The sequence below is a fragment of the Periplaneta americana genome, chromosome 6 (assembly GCF_040183065.1).
Source record: "Periplaneta americana isolate PAMFEO1 chromosome 6, P.americana_PAMFEO1_priV1, whole genome shotgun sequence".
Taxonomy (NCBI): Eukaryota; Metazoa; Arthropoda; class Insecta; order Blattodea; family Blattidae; genus Periplaneta; species Periplaneta americana.
In genome coordinates, this window is record NC_091122.1 from 6,692,521 (window position 1) to 6,719,806 (window position 27,286).

The 27,286-nt window shown below is 33.5% G+C and overlaps 1 protein-coding gene across 2 annotated transcripts; it reads left to right on the top strand.

The window, feature by feature from the left end:
* Positions 1–747: 747 nt before the first annotated feature.
* On the top strand, positions 748–25,420 carry LOC138700929 (farnesol dehydrogenase-like). 2 transcript variants are annotated; one of them, XM_069827367.1, is made up of 7 exons: positions 748–868; positions 6,113–6,255; positions 7,824–7,992; positions 12,353–12,482; positions 16,235–16,367; positions 20,998–21,150; positions 25,250–25,420. In XM_069827367.1, the coding sequence occupies exons 2-7, from the start codon at positions 6,124–6,126 to the stop codon at positions 25,289–25,291; spliced, it is 759 nt and encodes a 252-aa protein (XP_069683468.1). In that variant the 5' UTR covers positions 748–868; positions 6,113–6,123; the 3' UTR covers positions 25,292–25,420. The 2 variants fall into 2 exon arrangements, with proteins under 2 accessions (XP_069683468.1, XP_069683467.1); XM_069827366.1 differs by having other exon boundaries at positions 770–868; positions 6,118–6,255.
* The last annotated feature ends 1,866 nt before the right edge of the window (positions 25,421–27,286 follow it).

Genomic DNA, 27,286 nt, shown 5'->3' on the forward strand with positions numbered 1-27,286 from the left:
AAAATGAAACTGAATCAACAAAGCCTTCTTGACTAGTAACATTGCCATTGTGTATAGATTAGTATAGATTGAGAGACTACTTCCATCTAGCATCTATCTAGCGTAATATTTGTAATGTTGAGATGGTACAATAATACATTTGAAGACAGTTGTATTTTCGTAAGTCAATTAATATTTTATTGCATTGGAGTACTTCGTTACTTCTAATCTTTATATACTTTCTTCTAATCGTGTAATAGTCAATTAAATCCCACTCGAGTTTTGATTTTCTCTAGATAAATCAAAACGTCTAGTGAGATTACTGTTGACTATTACACTTTTACTATGTCATATTACGTTTAACCAATAAAACGGTACGAAAATACGTCTTTTGACTAATCATGTCTAATTATCGCACAATTTTATCAATGATGCAAAATTCTTTAACAAATAAATAGCAAAATACTTAAAAACATTTCTTTGTACAATTTTATATAATCAGAAACTCTTATTGTCGTACGCTGTCTAGTTCTAATGTTTCTACACCCAGATACATTGTAGATAGACGTATAGAACATTGTCGTGCGGATTTTCGGCTTTGCGGGCGCTGTTAGGCTTGCTTTCTCGATAGTTGTTCAACTCTACTGCCTACATAGCTCTTTGTGTGTCGCCGGGATTCAAATTAGGTCCCCTGAGATAGAAGTTGTCGTCTGTACATGACGGTAATCGAACACTGGAGGTCCACAGAACGCGTTAAACTGGTCGCTCACAATTTCACTGTTCCACTTTCACAAACACAGATGCCATGGACCACTTGCCTCTTCAGTTGTTGATGGGACAGATCAAGGCGAGGACAGGCGTTGAACGTGGAACTACCCCACTGAACAAGGTAAGAATCCAACTATCATTGCTTTCAGGAACAATCGCGATACGGTACTCCATTCAAAGGCACAGACAAAACATCAGGTGATACAGGCGAAATATATAGATGGGTAGTCTCTCAATAATTGGAGAAGGATAAAATTAGGTACAGAAATTTTATCGATATTTTACTACAAATCATTTATCAGGACTATTTCGTGAATAAAATAAAAATGTAAATAATATATCCCTAAAATTCGATCATAAAATATTAATAATTGTTTATTAATGAATACTTAACCTATTCGGACTTTGTGGAGTTGAAATACTCGTAGATGAATATCGATTACTGCAATAAAGAAATTCGATGTTATTATTCAGTAATGCCAATTGCGAAAAGCGAAATACAGGTTTAACATTGTTAATTAATGTACTGCACTTTTCTCTTATTATTATAACATAAATACATTTTCATTATCTGCTGAAATCATAATTTAATTTAACAGTAACAGTGGGGACAGCTATATACCAATGCTTATGTATTCACAGCGAGACATGTTGCTACACAGTGAAGCCATCTCTGTATAGATAGGCCTAATTAAAACACGAACTTTATTACGCCATACGGAAGGCAGTTTGATCAAAGACCTTATTATTATGCAAGATCTTTGGGTTTGTTATGCGATGATGTTACATAAATTTGAACATCTGACTTTCTATTAACTATTTAATTTCACTCACAAAATAAAAATTTTATAGGCTACAATTACAGGTTAAGTTACCTGTGGGAGCAGGACCAATGTCAGCTGTGTCTTATTTCGACCGTTACAATGAGTGCTACACGAAAGCATTTTTTATAGCTCGACAAAAGCATTCTCGCTGTAGTGTGTAACGGAACTAAAGCTGCATCTACACAGTTCAATATTCCAATCGCGTATGCGTGCAATCTGGGAAGAATATTGAAAGAATCAAGTTTAAAAGGTACGTTCAATTAAGATGGATGAAGATTTTGTGTCTACATGGTGCGCCGTTTTGAAAGTGGTCTTCACTGCGTGAATATATTAATTAATATTAAATATCAATCTTGCATTCATTGCTTTAAAGTTGAAAGAAAATTTAACCGTGTAGTTGCATCTTAATGTATCCATGATCATCAATTCACGGGGAAACAGTTGGCGACAACGACTAAACAAAAGAACGACCATGCGATAAATTGATAGCGATAAATCTAGCTGCAAAAATTATCGCAAAGTGTGACTGTGATGGTTGGAATTCAAAATTTCATTACACTTCATTGGTCGAAAATGGAATGACGTCATATAAACGAAATAGTCATAACAATTGTTACAAATCACGCCACTCTTGTAAATTCTTTAAGACTGTACATTAGGATGCATAATTAAACTGTAAAGAATGTAATAATTTGTGTGATATATGCGTAAGAATGATGTCATGTTTAGTTAAAAATTGAAAAAGAAAATCAGTACAAAGTAATTAACAACACATTTTTAGCTTCAGAACACTAGCCAATTAAAGAAATGACACTTCTGAATAGTTCATTCTCTATTTGCAATATTTTTTTACTCTTAAAAGCAAAGAAAAAAGGTATTTTACTAACAACTTCAAATTAGTGTAACTTTGAAAAAGTTGAATTAGGAGAAAAGTTTTTATGACATTTTTTTCCCAGAAATAAGCTCCGTAAGTGATGGTAAATCCTCGTGAATCATCCTGTATTTATTTTATTTATTTATTTATTTATTTATTTATTTATTTATTTATTTATTTATTTATTTATTTATTTATTTATTTATTTATTTATTTATTTATTTATTTATTTATTTATTTATGCCTATAACAGGGCGAAGCTCCAATTACAATAGACAGTACAAATTAAAATGGAAAATGAGAAAAGGAAAGAAAAAAAAAGAACAGACAAATAGATACAACCTAAATAATAGACACAGATATAGATATAAATGAAAAATACAAAATACAATAAATGAAAAATAGTAAAATATAGATATCATAGTCAAAAATGTAAAATGTAGCCATAGTTGGCAAATTACAGAGTAACAAATAGCAATATTATATAAAATCAACTACCTTCAGTATATTAATAAGAAAATGTTTGTATTCCATGTAAGAAATGCAGAAATCTAGATCCCATGTTTTACATATTTCATTGAAATCTGAATACATTTTTAACACTGGGGAATTTTTATGTGATGAAGTGTTTGGTTTTTTATAGTATAGCAATTGACGATTTCTTAAATGTGATGTTCTAGCTTTAATCTGGATTTGTGATAATATTTCGCTATTATCCAGTGGACCGTTGAATATTTTATGTAATAAAAGTTGTTCAGCTATATATGCTACTACTATAGTTAGTTAAATTACGAAAGCCCAAAAAATCGATACAATTTTCGTTCCGACTGACATAATACAGGTACGCAGGAAGACAACATCGGGACTGTCGTGCGAAAATCGGGCAATCATGGTTAAAAGGCCATCACTAATTCCCTGTCATGATTTCGTAAAATATTTCGTGCGGGACGTTGTGTTTAGAACGCTTTTCGATCTTTTCTGTTTACCTAATACCGAATTAATAAGTCCGAAATACAGAACAGCTATTATCTCCGAAGTTTTCGGTGTGTGAACGTAGTGCAAAGCAAAGCGTAAAATACAACAAAAGGTAAGAGTGATAGTGAAAGCGTCGAAGACGCCTTTTATCCTCTGCAACCCGCAGTACACAGTCCCACTTTCTGCAGCTACGGAACAGTTGACACACTTCAAGGCCAAGGACGCGAAAGTTGTTAGTTACGGGTTTCGCCAGTAGGGGAGCCACATTCCAGCACTCTGACCTACATCACGTTTGATGAATTTATCAATAAAGCGGAAATGAAATCGTCATTATGCACCAATGTGTCTCAGTGATAACGATATGCTTTAAACTATATAATTGCGCCACAAAGTATGTGAACTACTACAGCAGTTTCGAGGTCAAATTTTTACCACGTTCAAGAGGCATTATGAATAACAAAAACTTCAGGGACGGCTCGTTACCTTTCGAGGACTTTGGCGAAACTTGCATATAAAAGAACCATCAGGAAAAAAGAAAAATGTTAACAAAGATTTTCTCAAATGATTTTTGACTTTGGTATAGTTTATACTGGTTTAATTCTGAATTTAAACTAAAAGTAATTTTCCTCACATTAGTTTAAACATGGTTTAAAATTGAACCTTCCGTATTATGGGTTTAAACTATTATATTGAACTTTATTGAAATTATATTAATATGTCTATAATCTTTCTTTAGCAAAAAATTACTTTTGACTTGGGTACCAATATTATTTATACTCGAACCCACACTTTCTGATGTCGAAATTGCGATAGAAAAGATGAAAAAGTACAAGTCTTTGGGTATCGATCAAATGCCAGCAGAATTAATAAAAGAGGGTGGAAACGCATTATCTAGTGAAATTTAAAAGCTTATATTTGCCATTTTGGAAGAGGAAATTGTATATGAACAATAATAATAATGCAAATAATAGTGAAAGCAATAGGTCTAAATAATATTTACCTAATAGGAAAGCTGGAAATGGAAGGATATCATATCATATCATATCATATCATATCATATCATATCATATCATATCATATCATATCATATCATATCATATCATATCATATCATATCATATCATATCATATCATATCATATCATATCATATCATATCATATCATATCATATCATATATCCCCAATTTAAAAAGAAAACTTACAAATCAAACCAAACCAAACCCTGTAACTCTATTAAATATAGAGTATAATCTAAATTTAACAGAAAAAATACTGAAATCAGAAGTAAGCAATGAAATAATGAAACAATTGTCTTTAGAGACAATTAATAAATATATATATTTTTATTATCCAATTTAATAAACCCTATTTCACCCTGAGGTATATTAAGGTTATAGTTGGTATCAAAATACATATTTTATAAGCAATAAACAATAATAAAATTATAATACAAAATTGTTGTCAAGGTTGCAATTCATATGAATTATGTACAAGAATGCACCTTAATGAAAGAATGGGTCGTTTTATAAAGCCTCAAGGCATGTCTCTATATTTATATCTAATGGTTATAGGAAGAAATATATATATATATATATATATATATATATATATATATATATATATATATATATATATAAAATAGCTATTAAACATGTTATTTTAGAAGCAATAAATAGCTATACTAAGAGATGGCTTAAAATTTACGAATTAAATACATTATTTAATAACAACAATTGGCAGTAATCAGGTATTACAAGAAATGGCTCAAAATTAGAAATCAAATGCCTAATTAAAATAAAAATTAAAACCAATGGTACAATATTATAGTATGCGAAATTGAAGACTTACAGTTTCATCACAAAACTGGCTTCATTTATACACCAACGGATCCTTGATCTCCAGAAAACAAGGTGCCGGTGCAGGTGTTACGTGCTGCCTCTTCTCACTTTATAGATCTCTTGGATATGGAACAACAAGTTTTGATGGAGAAGTCATTGCAATAAGTGAAAGTCTCAGGAATCTTCTATGCCACATCAATAAATTTAAGAATGCAGTTATATTGTCAGACTCCAAAGCAGCTATTCTATCAATAGTCTCTAAACACACACCTTCATTTCAAACAGCAGAAATAACTAAAATGCTCTCTCAATTACTATCACTCAATGAAAGAATTGTATTCCAATGGATACCATCCCATTGTGGAATCCTGGGAAACGAGAATGCGGATGCTTTAGCAAAGAAGGGCAGCGCTGCTACTTACAGACCTGTTACTAAATCTACGTATTACTCTGTGAAAAGATTTATTAAATCTAAATACTTAGACTTCAACAAACAAAATTTGATAACACAATCTCAAGGGAAAAAACGGAACGGAATAATCCACAGTTAATTCCCGATTTACCAAGAAAATCATCTGTAGCTGCATTTAGATTGGCAAAAGGCCATGGTTATTTGGCCAAAAACCTGCATAGAATTGAAATATATCAGTCCCCTAACTGCCCATTGTGCAACTCAAACCAAGAAATGGATTCCGAACACCTCAAAATCTGTGCTTCAGTGGCTGACCATGATAATATCTTTGAAAAATATTGGAGTGCAAGAGGTCAAATGACTTTATTGTCAAACGCCTGGCATTAGAAAACAACAACAACATATCATATATGTGTAACAATTCACTGTTTATTCTTTTCTAGTTTAGGGTATAATGGAACGTTGGTCAGGACGCGTTGCCGTGGTGACGGGGGCCAGTGCCGGTATAGGAGCAGCCATCGCCCAGGAACTGGTCAAGAAAGGACTCAAAGTCGTCGGACTGGCACGCAGGGAGGACAGAATAAAGGTGAATATTAATTTAAACAATGAGAAATATCGTTGAAATGTGACATGCAGGAAGTTTTGTTACTATTTTCATTCTAAATACCTGTAGGCCTACACAAAGTTTATGGAGTTGTCTGAATTATAGAGGGTTTCAGACTAATAAAATTGCATTGGGCATGTGGTGCTATTCCGTAAAATGACCAGTTACCATAGAAACGCCTACTTACCAAAGAGCTTCTACAGTGTACTAGACAAGGCTCATAATAGCAATGCTTTTTTCGTGACTTGGATTATTCTATACTTTTCAAAACTGAACTTCAACCGCTGGCATGGTTTAGGGGTAGCGAAAGATACTCGTACTCCGAGGTTGTGCTAGGGCGTAGGTTTAGACCTCATTTTTTTTTTTAAGCTTTTCTCCAAACTGTGATGTGAATGCCACATAACGTCATAAATAACAAGGAGATAGGTGGATAGACAGATGGATTTATTGAGTAATATTATACATACAGATTTTTATATTATCATAGTTTTTTCTAAAATCCAATGGACGGGTCTTCTGACCGACGAGGTGACGAAAGCTATAAGTAGTTTGAAAAATAACAAAGCACCGGGTATAGACGGGATACCTTCTGAATTTCTCAAAGAGTGTATTAATATACAGGCAACTACAAGTAAAATCACGGACATGTTTAACAAAATCTTTATGGGAGAAAGTTATCCTAGTGAATGGACATCGGCAATTGTATGGCCAATCTACAAAAAGGAAAACATGTCGGTACCTGACAATTATAGAGGGGGATGCAAAATTATATATGAGAGACTGAGGAAGTGGATACTTCAATATGATAGGCTCTCTAAGTTTCAGGCTGGTTTCAGAGAGGGTTACAGTACAACAGATAACATATTTGTTTTGGACACATTAAGGCTAAAAGAAATACAGAAGAAGAGGAGAAAACTACATTGCGCATTTGTAGACTTTAAAAAAGCATTTGATTCGGTAGAACGTGAAGCATTGTTGCACAAGCTGTGGAAAAAAAGGAATGTCGTCGAGAATGATTAAAGCTATATCAGCAATATATGAGAAGGTGGAGTTCTGTGTAAAGTACGATTGTGACAAAGTTTCGGAAAATGTGGCTACCCGTAGAGGGGTTAGACAAGGGTGCATACTCTCACCCCTTCTTTTTAATATATTCGTAGATGACATGCCAGAGATTGTCGATAAAATCGAATCTGAAGCTCCAAATTTAGACGGGATCTCCATACCTGCACTCTTATATGCAGATGATCTGATTTTGATATCTCGATGAAATAACGTTGCCTCGGAAAATGTATGGCTAATTTAAAGTTATTTTGAGTTGAATATTGTCCCTGAGCGCTATTGGTATTAAAATAATCGTTTACTAGAATATTAATCCCTTTGCAAAGGTCTGTGAAGTAAATATTTGAACCAGTTTCGCCCAATTCTAACCAGGTTCATACATAACCTAACATGTTGCTAGTAAATTCATTTGTACGATTGACTCAAACATATTAACCATAGAATTCTGTCGTCATTGATTCCATAAACCTCTGATTCACTTTCATTTACAGGAATTATCGGAAACTCTCTCATCTGAACCAGGTAAACTTTACGCCCTTAAATGTGACGTCACCAAAGAAGCAGACGTCAAAGACGCCTTCGAATGGGTCAAGTCAAACTTGGGAGGAGTTGACATTCTGGTAAACAATGCAGGAGTTGCTTCGGAGAACAGTCTAACAGGTGATGCGATATTTTGGAACTGGCTACAATAATACTACCAATGCTGTTTACTGTATGGTGTCATTTGGGAATGATGTATAAGTGTCGACTAAAGGGATTCCCATGGTTGTTTGCTGCATGGGTTCTTCACTGATCTTAGGTATTACATATGAATGGTGAATTTGCAAAACAACTTAAGTCCCTAGAAGTAGTTTTGAAAAAATTAAAGGAAATTGTTTTTGTTTTCGCTGAACCATAATTTGTTACAATGTAATTTTTTATCTGTAAGAGATATGTAAGAGAAATAGTTTTATTATAAAAATTCATACTTTTGTACTCTTCTTCAGGTCATAAAAAATTATCTTCAGGTTTTAAGTTGTTCTGCAAATTAACTTCAATCCTGCATCATAATTATTAGGTTACTGACACATAAACATGTTTATGCTCGACAATGCCGAAATGTAGTAATTATACACCTGGTAGCAGTCCTTTAATGCATGTCATTAAAGTATACCTACTCATTAAAGTTCAGGTTTTCGATTATTCTCGGATATGCAATCGAAAGACAACTGGCAAAACGTCACGCAGGCTGGAAATTCAATACTGTTGCAGAAGGTTATGTTCTGTTACTATAATAATTAGCGTTAATTGTAAATAATATTCAAATAAATTCAATTTGTCATCTCGTTTTTCAATGTCGAATTCAATTTCAAGGTTATATCAAGTTTAACGTTCATCTTACTAGATTATATCAAAGTCGTCGACATTCGTTGCCCGGAAAAAATCAATACCTTCGCGTCTGCGCACATCCCACAATTTACGAGATTGCACAAGGTCAGTTCGCTCCCCAGTCACAAAAGAATAACATGAATACTTATGAATAATTTCAAGTTAGAAATATGGTCGAGCATAAAAAGTCGTATGAAATTTGCCTATAATGGTAATTAAGACGCCCGTATGAAAATTATGAAACTCGCTTGCGCTCGTTCATAAACATCCTCGCGTCTTAATTACTATCATTATAGGCTCGTTACATAATGTACTATTGATTAAATGTATTTATACCAAAATCATAATATAACCTTATTGCAATTGTTGAACAACATTATTTTGAACGATTTGTTAATCACAACAGCGCAGACCTCTGATAGAGAAAAGTATGATCACAGTCTAGTATATATAGTCGCGAAGCTCAATACGTAGTAAATATGCAAACATTAGATAGTTGCTCACCACTAGGATCGCTAGTATCGCCTCATTACAGGCAATGAAAAATAGAACCGTCACAGTCTAGCACCCTCAAAACTCAAGCTTCGTGACTGTATATAGTAGACTGTGGTATGATGCTGAAGAAATGTTTGTGAGCAATTATTGTCATTAAGAATTTGATTAGTGTGTTGTTCTTATTTTGTCTCGGACAACTGTCGCAAAACAACCACAGTTCTTAGTATACTGGATGTGACACAGATATTGAAGTAGTGTGCAGGAGAAAATTGCATACCTAATTAAGACTTTTCTTGGCCTGTCCCTCATGGTAGACACAAAAGGACATTTCACTAGTTTTCATGTTGTGCACAGAGAAAGCTAGCGATAGTAGCACATATCCTGAACTGGTGTTTAGGCAAGCATATATTTTTCATGTAGCCAAATGTGACAGCAAGAAAACCCTCTCTCTTGATGCTTAACTTTGCTCCATTTTCAATATTTTTTACTTCAGCTGCAAGTTTAGCACGATTACCTCAGCATATTGCCTTCCATTTTCATGCTCTGTTCTTCAAACGTAAGAAATTTTCTCAACTGAAGAATTACCAATAATAGACAAAAAAATTTTGTCAGCTGATTGTATGATTAAAATTACATATTATGTAAGTTTATTCAGTACTTGACAGGCAAAACAAATTAAGTCCAGGACTAAAGTCGTTTTACCCCTTAACCAAATAATCTGCTGCTAAGAAAAAACGATACAAAAGTCGTGGATTAAAGTCATTCTGCTACTAAACGATGCCCCTTGCACACAGTAACGTAATTACTTACTTACTGGCTTTTAAGGAACCCGGAGGTTCATTGCCGCCCTCACATAAGCCCGCCATTGGTCCCTATCCTGAGCAAGATTAATCCATTCCCTATCATCATATCCCACCTCCCTCAAATCCATTTTAATATTATCTTCCCATCTACGTCTCGGCCTCCCTAAAGGTCTTTTTCCCTCCGGCCTCCCAACTAACACTCTATATGCATTTCTGGATTCGCCCATACGAGCTACATGCCCTGCCCATCTCAAACGTCTGGATTTAATGTTCCTAATCATGTCAGGTGAAGAATACAATGCGTGCAGTTCTGTGTTGTGTAACTTTCTCCATTCTCCTGTAACTTCATCCCTCTTAGCCCCAAATATTTTCCGAAGTACTTTATTCTCAAACACCCTTAACCTGTGTTCCTCTCTCAAAGTGAGAGTCCAAGTTTCACAACCATACAGAACAACCGGTAATATAACTGTTTTATAAATTCTAACTTTCAGCTTTTTGGACAGCAGACTGGATGATAAAAGCTTCTCAACCGAATAATAACAGGCATTTCCCATATTTATTCTGTGTTTAATTTCCTCCCGAGTGTCATTTATATTTGTTACTGTTGCTCCCAGATACTTGAACTTCTCCACCTCTTCAAAAGATAAATTTACAATTTTTATATTTCAATTTCGTACAATATTCTGGTCACGAGACATAATCATATACGTAACGTAACGTAATTATGCTCTCAAATCAAAACCCTCAAAATGTGGACTTAAGTCGTTTTGCAAATTCATCATTCATATGAAGTATGTCTCCTGAAATAGAAGATATGGTGCTGTACTTTTACGTTCATATTGTATTGTATTACAGTCCATAGTAGGCTATACGTACATTGCTTTAGAGCTAGAATATGGAAGATGTCAAAAAAAAAAAAAAAACTTAATATTATTACGAAGTCTTAATTTATAGTCACAGTCTAGTTGAAATATATACGGAAGGGTTTTATAATATAGTCTACTAGTACAACACAAAGTTTTAATATCAATTTCATGAAGTGTTATTGAATGTCATGAATTCACCTACAGAATAGAAGACGTGAGAATTTAGGTAATTGTTTAATTTGGTCCTAAATAATCTTATGTTTTGAGTCTGATTTTTTATGTCCATAGGGAGCCTATTAGACATTTCAGATGAGCAGGGTATATAGCACGTATGGGTGAATCCAGAAATGCTTATAGAATGTTAGTTGGAAGACCTGAAGGAAAAATATCTTTGGGGAGGTCGAAATGTAGATGGGAGAATAATATTAAATGGATTTGAGGGAGTTGGATATGATGCTAGGGACTGGATTAATGTTGCTCAGGATAGAGATCGATGGCGGGCTTATGCGAGGGCGGCAATGAACCTCCGGGTTCCTTAAGAGCCATTTGTAAGTAAGTATGTAAATAAGTAAGGGAGGGTATTAAAACTGTTTACTGCCATATAACGTATCCCTTTTTGATAGCACGATAGACTTGCCGGTGGAGTATGAAAGTCATTTTTGACGCGTATTTATGCTATGAACTGATGAATTAGTTACAAAGTTTTCACGATTACATACGAGGAAGATTATTAATGAAAACATATTCTGACAAGCCATGGACATTATTTGTAGAATTTTTGTAAATAATCCTACACGATTCCCTAGATTTGACACCTACTATTATTCTAATTAGTCTTTTTTGTAATAGGAATATACTGTTACTATCTGTGGAATTTCCCCAGAATATTATTCCAATATTCCCGAGTGGAAGTATGCAAAGTATATTATTTTTAAGGTACTGATATTTACACTCTTTTGCATGCTGAAATATTTTTGTGTGTAATTTCTTTAATATGATTTTTTTCAATTGAAGATATCCAAGTATTATCAATTTGTAAGCCAAAAAATTTGGTTGTTGTTTCAATTAGGGATCCGTTGTTAATTATTGCGCTTGAAATATGGGAGGTTGTACCGGTCACCAGAATTTTTTTTAAAATTATGTTCAATGATGAAATAATGCCTGGAAAAACGGGATGTTCCTGCAATTCCTGTCCATATATATATATATATATATATATATATATATATATATATATATATATATATATAAATTAAAAACAAATGTCCCTCACTTGTGGTAATTTCTACTCGATAATCCCAACGAACACACTGTGTGAGGAAGTCTATTATTAGGTTCAAGTATTTTAGGATCCTCTAATATTTCTAACGTTAATTTAAACACTGTTTCAAGGTTTAAGTGCTAAATAATATAGATTATAAATTACACTAATTTTTACATTATATTCTTACTCGAAGAAAATCCCTTAGTTCCTGCGTGTTGTTTTAGACGGTCCTGTGGACAGCTGGCGCAAGATCCTGGAACTGAACGTGCTGGCCCTGAGTGTATGCACCAGAGAGGCTCTCCAGATCATGAAGGAGCGGGGAGTGGGCGATGGACACATCATACACATGAATAGGTTCACAGCACACTTATTATATTACTTATTTACTGGCTTTTAAGGAACCCGGAGGTTCATTGCCGCCCTCACATAAGCCCGCCATTGGTCCCTATCCTGAGCAAGATTAATTCAGTCTCTATCATCATATCCCACCTCCCTCAAATCCATTTTAATATTATCCTCCCATCTACCTCTCGGACTTCCCAAATGTCTTTTCCCCTCTGGCACATCTTAAATTTTCCTCTTTAATTTTACTGCTACATTACTTCTAGTCTTTTCTCTTGTTCTATGTTACTGCTTTCGTTTCTTTGTCCGACTGCCAAATATGTTACTTTATGCTCGACCATGCCGAAATGTAGTAATTATACACCTGGTAGCAGACCTTTAATGCATGTCATTAAAGTACACCTACTTATTAAAGGTCAGATCTTTCAGCCAATGACGACTCAGGTTACAACTGTTCAGCCAATGACAGGTCAGCTTTCTACCGTTATAAAACCGCAAGTATCGATTATTCTCGGATATGCAATCGAAAGAGAATTAGCGAAAAGTCACGGAGGCTGCAAATCCAATACTGTCGTAGAAGGTTATGTTCTGTTACTATAATAATTAGCGTTAATTGTAAATAATATTCAAATAAATTCAATTTGTCATCTCGTTTTTCAATGTCTAATTTAATTTCAATGTTATCTCTGTAGGTTCTAATGGCTTAGCAAGGTCAATGTGGACATCTGTTCTTCGGAAAAAATCAATACTTTCGCGTCTGCGTACATCTCACAACATACGGGACATAGCTAAAAAATTAATAATATCAAGTTAGAAATATGGTCGAGCATAAAAAGTCGTATGAAACTCGCCTATAATGGTAATTAAGAAGCTCGTATGAAAATTATGAAACTCGCCTGCGATCGTTTCATAAATATCCATACTCACTTCATAATTACCTTCATTATAGGCTCGTTGCATAATGTACTATTAATATCTTCCTTATTTATATCTCTTCCTTTTTATTAAGGGCTGGATCTTCGACACTTTTAAGTTTCTAGAAAGGGAGGTTTCTTTGCCTCTCTCTCTCTCTCTCTCTCTCTCTCTCTCTCTCTCTCCCCCTAATCTCAACACGCTTTACAGGAGCCAACGTGACCTGTACTGATTCATATGCATATTTAATAATGTAGGTATACGTATCATATACCGCACTAAGATATACACAGTGAACCTTTTAAATAATGTCATTAACAGGCTTCGAGACTTGGGACCCGATACAATAAGTTTACTGTGCATGCACTATAGGTTGTTGACTTGCAGCAGGTAGATAGAGATGTGTTGAGGTAACAACGTTGCTATTTATAATAGAGTACGGTAGTATGGGGGAACGCACACATGTACATTCTGAAAGTAAATATACATTACACAATGATAATGTCAAAATAATGTGAAAAGCATTTATTCTCTTGTCTTTTATAAGCATTTGTGTTTTTAATTATACACAGTGTTAGTGGTGGAAATTAGCATGTAGCAATTTTAATTTTTTCATTTATCCTATTGGTCGTCTTTAAGAAGTGCAGTTACAGTACCGAATTGCAATGTACTACAAGATACATTCTCAGTGTCTCAAACGTAAATCTTTTTCGGTTATCTGCCAAAGTTTGTATTGTAGAAAGCTGCGCTCTATGTCGCATGACGTGATAGGAGCAAAACGAAAAAACCGAACATCATTGCAGTCTCTAAGAGACAGTCCTTTATTCTCGGGTAACTCTATGTCCACTAATTTGCTGTTTATGTTACACAATGTTCCATATCCGTTATTTTTACATAAAATTGATTTCCACTTCTGTTTCACACGTTCAGTACCCGGTGTACTTGGTGTCTCATTAATTTTCTGTGTCATTTCCTCAATTAATTTGAGGGCTTCCGGCATCTTTTGCTCTGACTTTTCTAACCGTGTAATAGTTTCAGACACAGTTTGAAAATAGGTTTGCATGAAAACCAAATTATTCATCAGAACCTTCAAATCCAGAGCGTTTTCCTTTGCGTATTTGTTGGCATTCGTTCTACAGTACCCCCACCCACTGTACGCTTTACCACTGTACTCAGTACGCCGTTATGCGGATTTCCCACTGAACCGCTCTATTGGGTCCGAAGTCTCGAAGCCTGGTCATTAATTACGGGGGGTTATTGTTTGAGATATTAAAAAAAAAGTTTAATATAATTGTGCTCGCTTTTCTTCCTTTTCGAGATAAAAATTTTCATATGAAATATTTCATAGTCTATTTTGTAAAAGCGATTAATTTAATTTCCAATATGCACAGTGAATTTACGAGAGCAGTGTATTATGATAATAGATATTAGATAGTTTATTTTGCAAAAACATGTGGAACATGTATGGCATCGTCATATACAATTTAAAATACATGATATCATACAATGGATACAAATTAAGATACATGAATATTAAAAAACTCATCGACATCATACAATGGATTTGCCAATAATATAGTCCTAATTCGTGTCCTAAACACTCGGAATGGAAGATTCCTTATATCAACAGGTAGACTATTAAACAATTTAAAAGCAAAGAACAGAAAACTGTTTTGAGTAATACTGTATTTACATTTGTCAATATATAAATTTGTATTATTTCTTGTAGAATATTTATGAACAGAAGTACATGCTATGTAATTATTAATGTTATTCCGAATGTAAAGGAGACAGGCCAATACATACATAGACGGCAATGTCAAAATTTGTGACCTTATAAAAAGAGGTTTACAATGAGTCGTATTTGGTACTCCATAAATTAATCTTAAAGCTTTCTTTTGTAATATGAAAAGAGCTTGAGCAGAAGTATGGTGACCCCAAAGAATAATACCATAATTTAAATGACTTTGTATATGGCTATGAAATATTGTAAACAATACCTTGTTAGGTAAATTATTCCTTAACAACCTTAACATATATAGGCCTTTACTTAATTTCTTAGCAACATAGTCAACATGAGTTTTCCATCCCATTCTAGGCTCAAGAAAGATGCCCAGAAACCTAACAGCAGTATTACTAACAGTAGTAAGACGATTAATACCAAAGTTTAATTTAACAGTTTTGTTAGAATTAATCATAAGGTTATTCGCACTACACCAATCAACAACCCTACTTGATACACCAGCAAGTTCCATAGACAATATGTCACTATTTTTATGAATAGTATTAACGGCTAAATCATCAGCAAACATGAAAGACTCAGAACATCCATCCCGAATATAGTCAGGAAGATCATTAACATAAATAATAAACAATAAAGGTCCCAAAATTGAGCCTTGAGGCACACCATGTTTTAATACCTGATACTGTGACCTTTTACCATTTGCCAAAACAGATTGATGCCTATCAATCAAATAAGACGCTAAAAATTTTACACTAAGACCATTAAAACCATAATATTTGAGCTTAAGTAAAAGAGTTTCATGAGAAACTGTGTCGAAAGCCTTTGAGAAATCATAAAAACTGCTACTAATGAAAGATTGACTTTCTGAAAATAAGCTATGAAATGTTTTATATAAAACAATTTTTATCTAGAAAATAAAGAAACAATTATATTAAACCTTTTTGTTTGAAATATCTAAAAAAAATAACCCCTTAAAATTAGTGATATTACTTACATTTCACCCTGTATACACACGGTCGGTACATTTTATTCGTTATTCGACTTATTTTTAAAAGAACCAAATTTAGGTGGCACCGTTTATAATACATAATATTTCCCACTCTGACAGCGTCTCGGGCCACGTCCTGCCCCCCACGGTGTTCCCCATCTACATGTACGCAGCGTCAAAACACGCCGTCACGGCTCTGACGGAGGGACTGAGACGGGAACTCGTCAAGGAGAACTCCAGGATAAGAGTCACTGTGAGTACCAAGCCAAGGTTCGATCTAATGATCTCTACAGAAAGAATATAATATGCGATTATCTGGAAGCAGCAAGTCGCTGCAACTTCAATAAAAGAGAGCATACGGTTAACTTGACCATCCTGAATTCATTAAAGCTATAAATGACACTACATTCCTACGTTCTAGGTCTGCTCTGAATGGATTACATGCTCTAACCAACGATATTCTATCACAGATGGTTTTATGGTTTGAATCTAATGGTTTTTTGCTTAATCAAGAAAAGACTATCAACATAACTTTTATCCTAAATCACGTAATAAAAAAGGGCAACATACAAAACTATACCAAATTTCTAGGACTTTTTATAGACTCCAGTTTAACATGAGAAAAACATATCGAATATATAATGCACAAAATTATCAAGAGTTGTATTATTTATTAAAGAAATTAGTGACTTGTGTTTCTCAAAATTATTTAAGATGTGCCTACTTTTCGTTCTTTCAGTCGATAATCCGGTATGCCTTAATTTTCTGGGGAAATGGTAGCAAAATTTGGAGTGTCTTGATTTTGCAAGAGAAAGCCATTAGATTTCTATGTCAATCAAACTATCTTGAACATTGCAAATCAAGATTTTCAGGTATAACTCCCTGTAAAGCTGATTTGAATAATTTCGAGGGAAAAATTGTTCCGGAGCCGGGTATCGAACCCGGGACCTTTGGTTTAACGTACCAACGCTCTACCACTGAGCTACTCGGGAACTCTAACAAAGGTCCCGGGTTCGATACCCGGCTCCGGAACAATTTTTCCCTCGAAATTATTCAAATCAGCTTTACAGGGAGTTATACCTGAAAATCTTGATTTGCATAATACACGTCACTGTTCGTTAACAGAAAACCACAATTTAAGTCACACGGAGTTAGTGTGCACTCGAAGTTGGTTGCTTGACTGTTGTCAGCCCACTTTGAGGTCTGTGGATATAGAGGGAAAAATTGGATCGGTGTCGGTTAGAGTTCCCGAGTAGCTCAGTGGTAGAGCGTTGGTACGTTAAACCAAAGGTCCCGGGTTCGATACCCGGCTCCGGAACAATTTTTCCCTCGAAATTATTCATATCTTGAACATTGTCGACCCCTTTTGAAACAATCACAGATATTAACAGATATAAATAATTAATTAATTAAATAAATAAATATATATAATTGAATAAATAAACACATAAATGAATACATAAATACATAAATAAATAACTAAATAACTAAATGAATAAATGAACGAATGAATAAATACATAACTAAATAAATGAATGAATAAATAAATACATACATAAATATGTAACTAAATAAATACATAGCTAAATAAATAACCAAATAAATAAATGAATAAATAAGTGAGTAAATGAATGAATGAATGAATTATTGAATTAATGAATAAATACATAAATATATAATTAAATAAATAACTAAATGAATGAATGAATAAATACATAATATATAAATAAATACATAAATACATAACTAAATAAATAAATGAACAAATAAATGAATGAATAAATAAATACATAACTAAATAAATACATAAATAAATACATAAATACATACCTAAATAAATAAATGAACAACTAAATGAATAAATGAACGAATGAATAAATACATAACTAAATAAATGAATGAATAAATAAATACATACATAAATATGTAACTAAATAAATACATAGCTAAATAAATAACCAAATAAATAAATGAATAAATAAGTGAGTAAATGAATGAATGAATGAATTATTGAATGAATGAATAAATACATAAATATATAAATAAATACATAAATGAATGAATGAATGAATAAATACATAATATATAAATAAATAAATAAATACATAAATAAATAAATACATAACTAAATAAATAAATGAATGAATAAATAAATACATAAATAAATAATTAAATAAATACATAACTAAATAAATAACCGAATGAATAAATAAATGAGTAAATAAATGAATGAATACATAAATACATAACTAAATGAATAAATGAATAAATAAATATATAAATAAATACATAAATAAATACACAAACAAATAAACAAATAAATAAATACATAACTAAATAAATGAATAAATGGATGAATGAATAAATACATAACTAAATAAATAACTAAATAAATGAATGAATAAATATGAATAAATATGTTTTCGCTGAGTAATTGATATTTCCACGTGTTTGGTACTTAGAAAAGCGTCGAAGAAAAGCGTTAATTTTATTTTCTTTTCAGTGCGGCCCGAAACATGTGCGTGTAATCAGAAAATTTACTTGGCAATGTTTTATACAAAGAAATAAATCTTGAAGCTGTAACCATAGCGACAGGACTGACTGTGTATGTTGGTACGCGAATTGCTGCTCGAAGGTGTGGCCAGGACGCCTCGGGATGTGATTACTTCATAAACGGTAATTCCAGAGGAGTGTGGCCGGTGCCAAATGATATGTTTGTGAGGGCAGTACAAAACGTTCAGCAACGTCTGGAAAATGTGCAGCAAATGCTGGTGCTTACATTGAATTTTAAGTAATCCTAATGACTGTACTACTGTTTTATTCTAACCTGATCCTCTCATGTAATGTCATTTATGTGTAATAAATGAATGAAAATTTGGATAAAAATATAGAGTGTGTACAGAATGTACAGAAAGTGTGAAATATGACTCATAACTTTTTAAATTTTAATTTTACACAAAAAAAAAAAAGGTTTTATACGAAAGCTGTTACAGATAAACCATACAAAGTGATACCAGTGTTCGAAAAAAAATTAGTTATTCAGACATACAGGGTGTGACAATAAACTTTATTTCTTTAAATTGCACCCTAGACTAAAATTTATATATTCTGAATTTCGTGCTCTTCAAACTTGAGATAAATAATTATATATGTAAAAGTATGTTGAGTAACCATAAAAGCAAACAAAACACTATCACTAACCAAACTTTACAACAGATGCTCAAAATGAGAACCATTCACAGCAAAACAATGTCCCAGTCAATCACAAAAACAGTCCACTGTCTTTCTCACAGTTACATGGCTGATCTATTCCATCTTGTATCTACAATGGGCCTAATTAACATCAATTTACCTACTTATTTGTCTCAAGTTTGAAGTTCTTCAAACAAGTTTAATAAATAATATTTAAAAGACACGAAACTGGTGGCTGGGTAAAATTTCATACGCAAAATTTAACAGAGATTCGGAATATTTAAATATTAATATTGTGTGCTTTTTAAGAAAATGATTTTTTCCCCTGACACACACTAAATGCCTAACTTCGAACACTGGTATCATATTGTATGATTTTTCTCCAACAGCCTTAATATAAAACTTTTTTAAACTAAGATTTAAGGAGTTATGAGTAAAGGCTGGTTCACAATAAACCGTAAACGAGAATCGGAACGAAAACGAAAACGGTAAAATTGTTAAAATGTGTACATTTAAATATGAGAATTCACAATTAACGAAAAGCTTGCCGGAACCCGGGATCGGGAACGGAGAGTTGGCCAAGTTTCAACTTTGGCGTTCACGTTTCCGATCACAGCCCACTAGATCCATTCTATTGCCATCTAAAAGTTATTTTGTGGTCGTATATTTTGTAGCAAGAAGACCGTGACATAACCTATGCATTATTTTGTTCTGTGCTGTGCATCATGGAGCAAGTTTTATTTGATGAGATTCTAATATTGAGTGTTGAGGAAAATCCTCACGTTTACGATAAGCGGCGCGCCTCATATAAAGATGAGAAAATGAAGGAGAATACGTGGCTTTCAATAGGTGCATCTTTGAACACCGATCGGAAGCGAATCATATTTTATTACTGTATTGGTTGTATTACACACTACATATTCATACTTCAATCCAATAACTACTGTTGTGTTCATTTTTGTTCTATTACAAATGTTTCTTCTCTAATTATTTTACGTTATGGTAGACTTAAAATAGGTTGTGATAATAAAGATGCATGGGCATATTTAAATTTCCAAGTTGGTTAACATGTGTTGGCTGCCTTGTATTCATGAGAGAACGCCATTGGTCAATTATATACACAAATAACATTAGAATGCGTAATATCGACTTTACATATCGTTATTGACATGCATATCGATATGCATAGTCGTCTACGTTCTCGGTTTATTGTGAATCAAAAATTTTCATATTCACGTCCTCTGCTTCTCGTTTTCATTCTGGTTCTCGTTCCCGGTTTATTGTGAACCAGTCTTAATATTCCATACTTTTGAACACTCTTTATTTGATGATTGTAGTGCCAGATAAATCGCAGTTGTACGACAATATTTTCCGCATGTTCCATATTCAGAAACTTCACCAATTTAGCCTACTAGACATGATAAAACCAATGCATTATTTACAACGTACTCTACATATTTTGGTATATCAGAACGTTTCCTATCTGCCATAAAACCAATCCCTTCCACTGTTCAAACAAGCTTCTGAAGTGAAGACATTACAAGGTCTAAACTTCAAAATATGTACAGTCCTAAATATTGTCAAAACGCTGGGAATATCGTTAGTGTTTTATGACCTGTATAAATGTCTATCAACATCTATAAAACTGCTGTAAACGGTCCTAACTGAGATGGAATTGAATTGCTTCACAGAGCATAAGCCCTGGTATAGTGAAGACGGAAATCATAGAGGCTTCAGGGATGGCCATCCCTTCAGAGTTTCTCTATGGCACCTTCCCTCATTTGGAGGCCAGTGACGTGGCAGACGCCGTGTTATATGCCTTGGGAACACCGCCTCACGTACAGGTATGTCACCACAATCACCACTACTGAACTACTGAACTACTGCACTACTGGTACATTCGGATGATATTATCGAAAGTTACATTGTTTCTCCCCGAAAAATGTGTTCAAAAACTATTATTATTATTATTATTATTATTATTATTATTATTATTATTATTATTATTATTATTATTACTGTTATTACTTGCTTACTTACTTACTGGCTTTTAAGGAACCCGGAGGTTCATTGCCGCCCTCACATAAGCCCGCCATTGGTCCCTATCCTGAGCAAGATTAATCCATTCTCTATCATCATACCCCACCTCCCTCAAATCCATTTTAATATTATCTTCCCATCTACGTGTCGGCCTCCCTAAAGGTCTTTTTCCTTCCAGCTTCGCAACTAACACTCTATATGCATTTCTGGATTCGCCCATACGTGCTACATGCCCTGCCCATCTCAAACGTCAAGATTTAATGTTCCTAATTATGTCAGGTGATGAATACAATGCGTGCAGTTCTGTGTTCTGTAACTTTCTCCATTCTCCTGTAACTTCATCCCTCTTAGCCCCAAATATTTTCCTAAGCACCTTATTCTCAAACACCCTTAATCTCTTTCCTCTCTCAAAGTGAGAGTCCAAGTTTCACAACCATAAAGAACAACCGGTAATACAGGGACATCATTTTATTTTTACTAATATTTTTAATACACTCAGGGACAAAAAAATGGACACTTTAATTTTTGCTGGTATTTTGCAAAACATTATCTTCTCATACAATATTATGGTAGCCATCTGTTGTTATGGAGACGTGTATACATTGTTGATTGTTTTTTGTTTTATAAATAAGCCATTACAACCAAATATTCCAATTTTGCTTTCGGAGTCTCAGCTATAACAATTTTGTCTCAACCATTTTGTGCTTCATTATCGTTATCATTCGCTATTTCTTTATTTTTACATTTTCTGAGTTATTTCTTTATTTTTACATTTTCTGAGTTTAAGTGGGGTTGTAACATTTGTCTTAAAACAAGATGCGACCTGAAGATGTGGCTCGAGCTGTAGCCCTTTACGATGATGGACGCAGTGTACGTTACATTGCAAATGTTATGAATATGGCTAGAAGCACAACCCATGATGCCATAAAACAGTATAGAGAGACACTAGAATATACCATAAGACCAGGTTCGGGTCGTCCAAGAGCTACAAATCCAAATGAAGACAGGTATATGGTGTTGAGAGTTCTTAGGGAGCGCAACCTGCCAGCTACTAGTGTAGCCCAGCAATTTGTTAATATGCATGGACGCCCAATTTCGGCCAAAACAGTTAGAAGGAGGTTGAAAGCAAGTGGATTGATATCAAGTAGACCTGCAACTGGTCCCAGACTTCTCAGGATGCATAGAGTTGAACGACTGCGTTTTGCAAATGATCACAGGGATTGGAGAAATGGACAGTGGAGCTGTGTTCTGTTCACCGATGAGTCCCGTTTCAATCTGTGCTCACCTGATGGACGTGAAAGAGTTTGGAGAAGGAGGGGAGAACGATTTTCACAGTGTTGCATTTCCGAAAATGTGCCGTATGGAGGTGGTGGAGTGATGGTTTGGGCAGGAGTGTGTACGGATGCTCGTACAGAGTTGGTTTTTGTTGAAAATGGATGACTAACAGCTGATAGGTATATAAATGAATGTTTGGCTGATCATGTTGTGCCATTTGGCCAATTTGTAGGCGATAATTTTGTTTTAATGCATGATAATGCACGGCCGCATATTGCCCATGCGGTCCGAGATTATCTCCAAGAAGTGGGAATCCATGTTCTTCCATGGCCAGCAAGGAGTCCAGACATGAACCCAATTGAACACTTGTGGGACATGCTGGGACGGCGTGTTACGAATAGACGACCGAGACCAGAATCGTTACAAGAGTTGAGGCGAGCACTTGGCGAAGAATGGGAACTTATTCCTCAAGAAGACATTGCTAACCAAATTGAGAGCATGCCAAGACGTATGGATGCAGTTTTTCAAGCCAGAGGGTGTAATACCCGTTACTAAAAAGAGTTTTTAATGTTTAAGGCACCATAAAATGAAAAAAAAAACAGTTAGCGATACCATAGGTATACGCCCTTTGTAATTTTTTGTAAATTTTCTCATCAGAGATTTTTTTTTCAAATGTTGTCGTATAAGGTGCAAAATGAAACATTATTTTGTTTAAATGGGTTTTGTTTCATTTTGAAATAATTGGCAACAAAATACAAGCAAATATAGAAGTGTCCGGGTTTTTTTTTTTGTCCCTGAGTGTATTAACCTGGCTATATCTTTGGATTAAAAGTCTAGAACCGGAAACACCGCTTGCTCCCCCTTCCAAGACTGGAGTTCGATGATACTGGCGTAAAATACAAATCACTTTACTAGGTATAGGAGGGAAGAAAAGTAGTTCGTCCATTTATGTAAACTAGGAAATATCGCAATTTTGAGTTTGATAATTTTCATTAGGTTTTTTTTAATCAAAATACAGTACTGTATTAACACTTAGTGTTTTTACTCACGAATTGAACTATCCATTCGGACGTATTCATTATGCAGTGTATATTGTACTGTTACAGCACATTAGTGTACAATATAGAGAATGAAGTTAAATTGAAAAATAATTATAATACGGATATTTAAACACATCTTTGAAAATGGTGGCCGTTCATTTCGATACAGGCTTCAGTTCTAATGTGCATATTATCGCACTATAGACTATTGCATCTAATTCCAATTACCAGTTTCGTCCTTCGTACTAGTAACTCATGTTGAAATAATTCTATACCTATTATATAAAAGAGTACGTTACGTACTGTAAATTCAATCTTCACTTCTGTCCGACCCGCACAGACAACATTACTCAGACATGCTATCTACTGTCCGTCCAAGTGGTTATGTCGCAGGATCGTAGAAAGGGGGAAAATCACGTGACAGTTAATTACTTTTATTTCAGTTATTTTAAACAGTTGTGGGTGAGGGAAATCGGAATGCGACGTAGGCAAACGGACGACAGTACCTGTGCGAAAATATGATTCAATATTAAAAGCTCTTTCGTCACTGGAAAACGCGAACATATTTCTGAAACGTACTATACTCACTAACTCAATACTATTTGTGTTTACTACGACCTTAAGGCGACTTTGACTGTATACGGTTAGTACTGTGAGGAGAACAGTTGGAAGTTTAGTAGTATAGGGGGTGGGATTGAAGTACATTAAAAAACTCGGGTACAATAAAAATTGAAGTAAAAATAAAATGATGTCCCTGTATAAATGTTTCATAAATTCTAACTTTCAGATATTTGGACAACAGACTGGATGATAAAGGGTTCTCAACGGAATAATAACAGGCATTTCCCATATTTATTCTGCGTTTAATTTCCTCCCGAGTATCATTCATATTTCTTACTGTTGCTCCAAGATATTTGAACTTCTCCACCTTTTCAAAAGATAAATCTCCAGTCTTTATATTTCCATTTCGTACAATATTCTCGTCACGAGACATAATCATATACTTTGTCTTTTCGGAATTTACTTGCAAACCTATCTCTTTACTTGCTTCCAGTAAAATTTCCGTGTTTTCCCTAATCGTTCGTGGATTTTCTCCTAACATATTCACGTCATCCGCATAGACAAGCAGCTGATGTAACCCGTTCAATTCCAAACCCTCTCTATTATCCTTGAATATTGTTGTTATTATTATTATTATTATTATTATTATTATTATTATTATTATTATTATTATTATTTTTATTACCATCCGACATCTCCACTTCAGTTTCATGTCATATCCAGAAATCTATCGATCTTACAGGTACCATTTAGAAGATTCTGTTCTGAAATAGAAACACTTTGTGTGCACAGTTTATACACTGTGACTATTTAGTGAAAGTAATGTAGTAGATTATTTCTACTCTGCCTGGTTGAATGTTATTGACATAACTCGTTACTGATATGACTAATGAAACTGAAGATATTGTTTTCGTTGTCTTTTACATAATATTTCGATTAATATATTACATTTCCATTAAATTTATTTCAGAAAATTTCTAAAGGCCGATTTCTCTCTCTCCTACATGAATTAATTTTTTTTTTCCAGGTTCAGGAGTTGACTCTGAGACCGGTTGGAGAGCTTAGCTGAAGAACTGATTAAGAGACGTTTGAATGAAAACCTGGAGTTTTGGGAATAAATAAGATATTGAACATATAAATAATATATAGTTATAGTAATGCATTTTGAGGGGTGTTGTAATAATGACCAAAGATATTTTGTTACAGAAATAAAAATTCGTAACTTGAAACCTGCAAATTTATTTACCACAACTCTACGTTTTCCTCCTTTTTTATGGTTTCCTTAGGCCTACTCTCTTTCTGTGAAGTAGGACTTGTTTTAGGTACAAGACACGTACGGTCAGAAGACCCGTGCATTGGATTTTAGAGAAAATTATGATAATATAAAAATCTGTATGTATAATATTACTTAATAAACCCACCCATCTATCTATCTATCTATCTATCTATCTATCTATCTATCTATCTATCTATCTATCTATCTATCTATCTATCTATCTATCTATCTATCTATCTATCTATCTATCTATCTATCTATCTATCTATCTATCTATCTATCTATCTATCTATCTATCTATCTATCTATCTATCTATCTATCTATCTATCTATCTATCTATCTATCTATCTATCTATCTATCTATCTATCTATCTATCTATCTATCTATCTATCTATCTATCTATCTATCTATCTATCTATCTATCTATCTATCTATCTATCTATCTATCTATCTATCTATCTATCTATCTATCTATCTATCTATCTATCTATCTATCTATCTATCTATCTATCTATCTATCTATCTATCTATCTATCTATCTATCTATCTATCTATCTATCTATCTATCTATCTATCTATCTATCTATCTATCTATCTATCTATCTATCTATCTATCTATCTATCTATCTATCTATCTATCTATCTATCTATCTATCTATCTATCTATCTATCTATCTATCTATCTATCTATCTATCTATCTATCTATCTATCTATCTATCTATCTATCTATCTATCTATCTATCTATCTATCTATCTATCTATCTATCTATCTATCTATCTATCTATCTATCTATCTATCTATCTATCTATCTATCTATCTATCTATCTATCTATCTATCTATCTATCTATCTATCTATCTATCTATCTATCTATCTATCTATCTATCTATCTATCTATCTATCTATCTATCTATCTATCTATCTATCTATCTATCTATCTATCTATCTATCTATCTATCTATCTATCTATCTATCTATCTATCTATCTATCTATCTATCTATCTATCTATCTATCTATCTATCTATCTATCTATCTATCTATCTATCTATCTATCTATCTATCTATCTATCTATCTATCTATCTATCTATCTATCTATCTATCTATCTATCTATCTATCTATCTATCTATCTATCTATCTATCTATCTATCTATCTATCTATCTATCTATCTATCTATCTATCTATCTATCTATCTATCTATCTATCTATCTATCTATCTATCTATCTATCTATCTATCTATCTATCTATCTATCTATCTATCTATCTATCTATCTATCTATCTATCTATCTATCTATCTATCTATCTATCTATCTATCTATCTATCTATCTATCTATCTATCTATCTATCTATCTATCTATCTATCTATCTATCTATCTATCTATCTATCTATCTATCTATCTATCTATCTATCTATCTATCTATCTATCTATCTACCTACCTATCTACCTATCTACCTACCTACCTATCTATCTGTATTCTGTATGATTTATTGTTTTCTATCCCTCTCCATATTTCTTTTGTAATCTTGGTAACGTATTCTTTTTCTTCTTACTTTATTCACTCATTACACAAAGTATTGTGATTGTGAAGAAAGTATCTTGATATGTTGTATGTATGTATTTATTTACACTGCAAGTGGGCAAGCACCGGGTAATGTTGGCGGTAATACAAATTTTTAGGCATCTGTGATGGAGAAAAATTGACAGGAATTTTGGGAAAATCTCTAGTATTGCGTTTAACATCTATACGGGAAGAGGGATAATGGAGTTACAATAAATAAA